The sequence below is a fragment of the Podarcis bocagei genome (assembly GCF_964188305.1).
Source record: "Podarcis bocagei genome assembly, chromosome: Z".
Taxonomy (NCBI): Eukaryota; Metazoa; Chordata; class Lepidosauria; order Squamata; family Lacertidae; genus Podarcis; species Podarcis bocagei.
Genome location: NC_138140.1, coordinates 35,814,388 through 35,823,204, shown reverse-complemented (window position 1 = coordinate 35,823,204; position 8,817 = coordinate 35,814,388). Strand labels below are relative to the sequence as shown.

General features: G+C 51.5%; 1 protein-coding gene across 2 annotated transcripts in view; it reads left to right on the top strand.

The window, feature by feature from the left end:
• The window catches only part of TNMD (tenomodulin), a 47,804-nt gene that overhangs the window by 18,169 nt on the left and 20,818 nt on the right, over positions 1-8,817 (top strand). The window contains exons 1-2 of one of the 2 annotated variants that reach the window (XM_081179487.1): positions 1-581; positions 747-881. In XM_081179487.1, coding sequence (XP_081035613.1) covers positions 534-581; positions 747-881 — 183 coding nt within the window. In that variant the 5' untranslated portion in view covers positions 1-533. The remainder of the gene's footprint in view (positions 582-746; positions 882-8,817) is intronic. The other variant, XM_081179488.1, reaches the window with a different exon arrangement.

The following is an 8,817-nucleotide window of genomic DNA, read 5'->3' as shown; positions in this document are numbered from 1 at the left end:
TCAGGCGCCATCTTCTTTCGGACAAACTACAGCTCCCAGGATTCTTTTGGGGAAAACCATGTGCTGTAAATGAGCATGGTGTGTGTAGATGTGACTTCAATCAGCACAGGAAAGAAACTAGCGGTCACCAAGGGAGGAGCAAAATGTTACCCATTTTCAGCAGGTGCATAAAGGGTACTTTTGCAAGCATTTCCAGTTCAGAGAGAAAACCAATGCATGGCCTCTGTGGTCTCAGTTTCAATGTGCAAGCCACACACACTCACACACACCCAACATACACTCTTAACCCTATGCCAGCATCAGCATGGGAACTCGCAGCCTTCGTGTACTCCCACTGCTCCCACCCTATGAGATTCCACACACTGGAAAAAGTACCATTTACTACGATCACTTTGAGCCAGGGAAAGAGGGAGTTATTCCTCCCCGACACACCCATGTGAGGCAAAGCATCGTGTGGCTCCACCTCAGCCCCAGAGGTCTCTCCATCTCTCTCTGCATGCAGAAGGAAATTTCACACAGAGGGAGGAAACACCATGGCGAAAGATCCCCAGGAGATCTCTGAGGAATTCTATGTCCAAGATGTAGGTTGATTGCTTTGTTGTCCTTTTTACAGGGTGGGTTAGTGAATGCCTTCAATTACTTGCTAAGATCTGTCATTCTTCTCTGTCAAAGCATGCATGCCCAGCACATTATAGCTTGCCTCGACAACTGACTTTTCTCTAACTTTCCTCTTTTCTATCTATTAGGCACAAACACCTAAAGCTACGAAAGAACTCTGCAAAAGATACAAGATCTGTGGGGTGTTGCTTTGCAGCCTAGTGCTCTCTGTCATCCTGACATTTCTTGGGGTCTATTATTTTTGGAATCCACCACCTAAAAAAGTAAGTTGCATTCTGTGCATTGAATTTAATATTTATTTTATTTTATTACTTATTTAAAATCTACCTGGTATTTCTAAATATCCTCTTTTGTTATTATTTTAAGGACGCAGACCATTCAAGTAGATTTTACGCAAAGTTTTAAGTGCTTACCCTGCTTTGCTTTTTAATAATGGGATCCTTTCCACAGAGGCATTCCATCTCCTTCATAGTAGCGGTCACATAATAAATTTGTGAATAAGTGCTTTCATGTTGTTTCCATTAGCTTGCCAGAAACTGGTGGAAAACCCACTATGCCACCACTTTAAGGGAGAGGGAGCCAAATCTTGAGGGTGGCTGATTACTCTGTGCTGTTCCGTGCCTGCAGCATTAAGCAGCCAAAAAAGACTCTGGAAGGGGGAAACCTGTTGTATTGCATTTTCTTTTATTAACCTATTTTGCAGGACATTGGGCGGGGGCGGCTAGAGCTCATTCATACACTTATATGGGAAGCTCCCCTATATCAAATCAGACCACCGCTCCATCTGGTTCAGTACTGTTGGCTGACAGCAACTTTCTGAGGTTTCAGACAGTGGTCTGTTCCATCCTTACCTGGGTACTTTGCTTCTGAGTTGCAGCCCTTTTATTTAAAAAAATGCATGCATGTAAAAACACAGCATCCATAATCTGATGCCATACTATCATAGGACTGGCATTCTTACATGGTTTGTGACTAGGGGGTTGTGTATTCATACCCTGAAGAGAGAGAAAATCAGGGGATTGCATCATAATGTGTGGGTGGAGGGGCAAAGTGAAAGGTTTAGCCAAATGCATGGAGGATAAATTTATTATCAAGAACTATTAGTTGTGTTAGTTGGATGGTATCTCTATATCTCATGTCTCCCTGGACATCAAATGCAATGGTAGGGCTGCCATACGTATGGGAATCGGGCTCTGAAAAAGGCGTCTGGGTGGGTTTTTGCAGAATCAGAAAAATGTCCGGGGAAACCTGGACATATGGCAAGCAGCGCAATTAAAAAATAATAATGCTTTAGAAATGCTTTGCCTGGATTTTCACTTTTGGCATTATGACAACCCTAAGCAACAGGCATAGGGGATGCGGGTGGCGCTGTGGGTTAAACCACAGAGCCTAGGGCTTGCCGATCAGAAGGTCGGCGGTTTGAATCCCCGCAACAGGGTGAGCTCCCGTTGCTCGGTCCCTGCTCCTGCCAAACTAGCAGTTCAAAAGCATGTCAAAGTGCAAGTAGATAAACAGGTACCGCTCCAGCGGGAAGGTAAACAGTGTTTCCGTGCACTGCTCTTGTTATGTAGTGTAGTTTCACCCTGGGCCAACAGGGGGATACTGTATATAGTTTTCACTTAGGTCTGTAGATAGTCTTCACTCAGGTCCGCGGCAGTTAGTTTAGGCGGGAACTCTGAGCTGTTGTGGTTACAATGTTGACAGCCGGCTGCCTATAAATACAGGCCGGCTGAGCTGTTCGCAGTCAGTTCTATTCCAGCTTATCTTAATAAAAGAGCTACTTGAAGAAATCACTGTGCCGGCTGCTATGTCAACCCACTACTTAATACTGGCGACGAAGGTGGGATTGGATGGACATCAGAGCACAGCCAGATGCGGCCAGCCTCTGAACTGAGCTAAATCACAGAGCGAAATCACTGAGCGAAATCACTGAGCGAAATCACTGGGCAGAACCAATTCAGAGCTGACTGTTCTGGCTAGAGCACTGTGTTCCATCCATCGCCCTTCACGCCGGCATCGGAATCATGGCTTCATTTGTGCCTCTACCGCCGTTTGCGCCAGCCTCTGAGTCATGGGACTCCTACCTCGCTCGGTTCGACTGCTACCTCCAAGCCAACGAGCTGACAGCAGTATCAGTGGATCGGAAGCGGGGCCTATTCCTCAGCCTCTGTGGGCCTGAGGTGTTTGAGACGGCCCGAGCATTGGTTGCGCCTGAAGCAGTCCAGGCAACACCATGGGACACGATCCAAGAGAAGCTCCGCAACCACTACGCACCAAAGCCGTCCAAGATTGCTGCCCGCCATGCGTTCTACCACTGGAACCAGGCAGAGGGGGAGTCAATCAACAACTACGCCACCGCCCTGCGACAGGCTGCAATGCACTGTGAGTTCCGAGACTTAGACGATGCCCTGATGGATCGAATCGTCTGCGGGGTCCGGGACATCCATCTGCAACGGCGTCTCCTAGCCAAGCCAGACCTCACGCTACAGAAAGCCATTGAGGAGGCTGTGGCCTCAGAAGCTGCTGAACGCTCCGCCCAGGAGATCCGCAAGTCCAGCAGCCCGCGTCTTGCTAGGGGGCCAGTTCCGGTGCATCATGAAGAGGCCAGCAGTGATGAGGCATCCTCCAGTGAAGACGATGACGTGCACCAGACAAAGTGAGAGCGCAGGAAGCTCCAACAGAAGTCCAAGGGCCAACCGGAATGTGCTGGCTGCGGAGGCGACCATTCCCGTGCCAAGTGTCGATTCAGAGACGCCATCTGTAGGAGGTGTTCCAGAAGGGGCCACATCGCTAAGGTCTGCCGATCGGCTCCGTCTGACACCCCCCCTTCATCGACTCGCAAGTTCAAGTCTTCACTCCAGTCTGCCAAGGAAAGTTGTTTCGCTCTCACCAACTGCCGCTGCCCGTCTGGAACTACGATTGGCCAAACCGACTCGTCTACGCGATGCAAGCTGAACGTCACGGTGCTCATTGAAGGAGCTCCATGTGACATGGAGATCGACACCGGGTCTGCCCTGTCCGTCGTGTCATGGAGCACCATCAAAAGACTGGTACCCAGAGTATCCAAAAGGCAACTCGACTCTCACCGCGTACACCTGAGAGACTACCAGGGAAACGACATTCCCGTGGTAGGCGTTGGCCGGTTCCGGATCGCCTTCAAGGATTTTTCGGGCCTGCTCCGGTTGGTGGTGGTCGAAGGTCAGCGGCCAAGCCTCCTAGGGCTAGACTGGTTTGATGCCCTCGGCCTGGAAGTCACCGGCATCAACTGCATCTCTAACGCAGAGACTGAGAGTCTGGTCAAAGACTTTGCCGAGGTTTTTGACGGCACCTTGGGACAATATACTGGTACGCCCATCTCCTTTAGCCTTGATCCACAAGTCGCCCCCATCAAGCTTAAGCCACGCCGGGTTCCCTTTGCTCTCAAGGCTAAGGTGGACGAACAACTGGACAAACTGATCGCCCAAGGAGTTTTGGAGCCCGTTGACCACGCAAAGTGGGAAACCCCCATCGTCACGCCTGTCAAGCCAGATGGGTCGGTGAGAATCTGCGCTGACTACAAGTGCACAATCAACAAGGCACTTCAGCAGCACGCTTATCCGGTTCCTGTTGTCCAACACCTGCTGCATTCCCTGGGTGAGGGTAAGGTCTTCGCTAAGCTGGACCTTGCCCAAGCCTATCAACAACTGCCAGTCGATGATGCCACTGCTGAAGCCCAGACGATCGTCACCCACCGGGGGGCATTCCGTTGCCGCCGGTTGCAGTTCGGGGTGAGTGTGGCTCCTGGCATCTTCCAAAGCCTTATGGAGCGTCTCCTGCAAGGGCTTCCGGGCGTGGTACCATATTTTGATGACGTCTTGGTGTCTGCAGAATCACACCAGCAGCTGTTCGAGCGCCTCCGTGCCGTGCTGACCAGGTTCCAGGAGGCCGGGCTCAAGGTAAAGAGGGAGAAGTGCCTGATTGCCGTTCCACAGGTAGAGTTCCTGGGCTATCTTATCGATGCCTCCGGCCTTCATCCAACCACATCCAAGATCTGCGCTATCCAGCAGGCCCCCACCCCAAAGGACAAAACGGAGTTGCAGGCATTCCTGGGGCTGCTGAACTTTTATAACATGTTCCTGCCCCACAAAGCCACGGTGGCTGAGCCTCTTCACCGACTCCTTAGCACTAAGACGCCTTGGGCCTGGGGTCATCGAGAGACGGCGGCCTTCAACGCGGTCAAGGCTCTCCTTTCTTCAGACAGTGTGCTGGTACAGTACAGTGAATCCAGGCCGCTGGTCCTTGCCTGCGACGCCTCACCTTTTGGCATCGGTGCTGTCCTTAGTCACCGTTTCCCAGATGGAAGAGAAGCACCGCTCGCCTACTTTTCCAGGACACTATCTCCGACGGAACGGAATTACAGCCAGCTCGACAAGGAGGCATTGGCACTTGTGGCTGGAGTGAAGAGGTTCCATGAATACCTCTATGGCAGGACTTTTGACCTCATCACTGACCACAAGCCACTCCTGGGCCTCCTCGCCAGTGATCGTCCAACTCCACCGGTCCTCTCACCACGCATGCTGCGATGGACTGTTTTCCTGGCTGCCTACCACTACCGGCTCATCCATCGCCCGGGGAAATCGATGGGCCATGCCGACGCCCTCAGCCGTTGCCCTCTTCCAGCATTTGTGGAAGACCCGGCTCCAGCTTCATCGCTCCTTCTGATTGAGGATCTTCCGGCAGCGCCTGTATCGGCTGCCACTGTGGCCTCCGCGTCTGCCCAGGATCGCACCATCAGCCGGGTGCTCAACTGGGTGTGGAGGGGGTGGCCACAAGGGCCTTTTGCATCGGAGTTCCAGCCCTTCGCAACCAGACAACATGAACTCTCAGCTCATCGCGGCTGTCTGCTGTGGGGAGACCGCGTCGTGATTCCCCAGGGACTCCGTCAGCGCGTCCTGGAGGCTCTGCACGTTGGCCACCCGGGAATTGTCAAAATGAAGGCGTTGGCTCGGTGTTACGTCTGGTGGCCTAATATGGACGATGCCATCACTGCCTGGGTATCCGCCTGTCAAGCGTGCCAAGAGTCGAGGCCTGCACCACCGGCAGCTAAGGGACACACCTGGGAGACGCCAAAGACACCCTGGTCGAGGGTGCACATCGATCTGGCTGGCCCCTTTCACGGCCGGACCTTTATGGTAGTGGTGGACGCCTATTCCAAATGGCTGGAGGTCGCCCTGATGCCCTCCACCACTACCGAAGCTGTCATCCGGGTGCTGCGAGGCCTGTTTGCAACGCATGGGTGTCCTGATGTCCTTGTCTCTGACAACGGACCGCAGTTCACGTCAGGCACGTTTGAGCGGTATCTTTTGGGACTGGGCATCCGCCATGCCCTAACGGCACCTTTTCATCCATCCAGCAACGGGCAAGCGGAAAGAATGGTGCGCTCAACAAAAGAGGCACTGGCGCGCCTGGACCGGGGAGACTGGCATGAGCGGGTCGCCGAATACTTGTTCGTGCAGCACATCACTCCTCATGCGGCCACAGGGAGGAGTCCTGCTGAACTGCTTATGGGCCGCCGCCTCAGGTCACCGCTCAACCGGCTACACCCAGACTTTGCCGTGGCTGAACCCCCAGGCTGTGCCAACGCACCACGGTCATTTGTCCCAGGAAACCAGGTCTTTGCCCGGAACTATGTGGGGGACATTCCTTGGGTGCCAGCCACAGTAGTGGGAGTCACTGGACCTCGCTCGTACCAGGTGGCACTCGAAGACGGACGTTTGTGGCGACGGCACATAGACCAGCTTAGGCGCAGGGTTGGCGACTTAGACACTACCGAGGTGCCCCCAACTGCGCTTGCGGCTCCAGAAGAGACACGTACAGATGGCGAGGCCCCACCTACACCTCCCTCGCAAACTGCCAGCGTGGAGCCGAACCAAGCCGTCTCAGAACAGACTCAGACCACTCCACTTGCGGAGGCTCCACCCACAGCAGCGGATCCAGGGGAGTTGGTTTCAACGCCACCTAGGGTCGCACCACAGCCTCAGCGAGAACTGTGTGGCCCTCCGGACTTGGCTACCAGTCCCCGGCGGTCTGGCAGAGTTTCCAAGCGCCCAACTCATTTAAAGGACTACGTTGTTGGACAGGTATCACTGTTGGTCTAAGTATGGGAAATGTAACCGATATGCTTTTGTGCCTAATTGAACCATTACGCGTAGTGCTGTATATAAGGAAACCATTACGATTGTAACTAACGCCTTATCTCGGTGGGGAGGGGTGTTATGTAGTGTAGTTTCACCCTGGGCCAACAGGGGGATATTGTATATAGTTTTCACTTAGGTCTGTAGATAGTCTTCACTCAGGTCCGCGGCAGTTAGTTTAGGCGAGAACTCTGAGCTGTTGTGGTTACAATGTTGACAGCCGGCTGCCTATAAATACAGGCTGGCTGAGCTGTTCGCAGTCAGTTCTATTCCAGCTTATCTTAATAAAAGAGCTACTTGAAGAAATCACTGTGCCGGCTGCTATGTCAACCCACTACTTAATAGCTCTGGTTTGCCAGAAGTGGCTTAGTCATGCTGGCCACATGACCCGGAAGCTGTATGCCAGCTTCCTCGGCCAATAAAGTGAGATGAGCGCTGCAACCCCAGAGTCGGCCACGACCGGACCTAATGGTCAGGGGTCCTTTAAGCAACAGGCATAAAAGCATAAACCTAAAAATAACCTGTTGGATTAGGCTAGTGGCCCCTCTAGTCCAGCCCCCTGTTCTCACAGTGGCCATCCAGAATGCCTGTGGGAAAGCTGCAAGCAGAGCCCTAGCACTCTGCCCATTTGTGGGAGGGATTACCCTTCTGCAATCTAAGCTGAGGTTTCCCCAAGCTTCTTACACTTGGGTGGTGCCATTAGTACATTTAATTTTGCTATGAGTGATTTCTTTCTTTGTCTGTTATTTATTTTTAAAATTTGTAGACTGCCCTTCATCCAAAGATCACAGGGCAGTTCACAACATATAAATACAAGATAAGAACACAAAAGACATAATACAAACAAAAACACACCAATAAGCCCCCCTCCACTCCCACAAAACACATTTAAAACGACATAGAATGCTAACCAGCCAAAGGCCTGGGAGAAAGTACCTAAAGATATCTAATGAAGGTGCTTGGTGAGCCTCCCTGGGGAAAGCATTCCAAAAATGGGGAGCCACCACAGAAAAGGCCCGTTCTCATGTTGCCACCCTCCAGAACTCTCATGGAGGGGGCACATGAAGAAGGGCCACAGGGTCCGGGTAGGTTCATATGGAAAGAGGCGGTCCTTGAGGTACTGCGGTCCTGAGCCGTTTAAGGATTTATAGGTCAATACCAGTACTTTGAATTGGACAACATACGCTCAAGCTCCTGGGCATGTCAAAAGGCCACCACCTACTATCACATTATTATTCCTCAGGAACTGCATCTTTGTCAATCATGTTGATTCTCTGCCATTTCTCTGGACCTCTGAGGAACATAGTGGGGCTCACAATGTCAAAGTGTGGTACTAAAGAGGCTTTGCAAAGGCTGGAATATTCACCTAACAGCTCCAGTGACAGTTTCAATTTACCCTGGCAATCCACATTATGTTAAGATGCAGAATCCACAGTCACACAAGCCTCAGTGTGTCTCTTAAGTATGTTGACAAAGGGGTGAGACAACTGTCACCTAGAATTTTATGGATTTCTGTTCTCTGGTAGGCACTTAATTCAGCATGATACTAAAAGTCTGCACTGTCTTGTCTTTTGAAAAAGTTTCTGGCCCTTATGGCTTCAAATATACCTTCCCAGCCACTGCTATCCTGCTTCCTTAAGCAATAAGAACGAGAACAGCACTACCTGGCTGTGGTTTACTTTGGACAAGACAGCACACTGGAAACTTACGATTTTGTGTTTTAGTTTGGCAAATAAAAACAAACATTACAAAATACAACCCCTCTTTCTTCACACTGCTGGCTGCTATTTTTCACACACCCACAGACTGCCCACTCTCCTTTCAGCTGGAGGGACGATGCTTTCTCCAAGCTGAGATGGACATGTCATCCTAAAAACACAGAGGTTTCATTACTCAGCACAAGGCCAAATCACACACAGTCACAGGGCATGTACAGAGCTCAAGATGAACTGGCCCACTTGGGAACACTCCTACACTGCCATCTCCAGGCCATCTTCCTGACAGTAAGAGCTGTTCGACAGTGGAA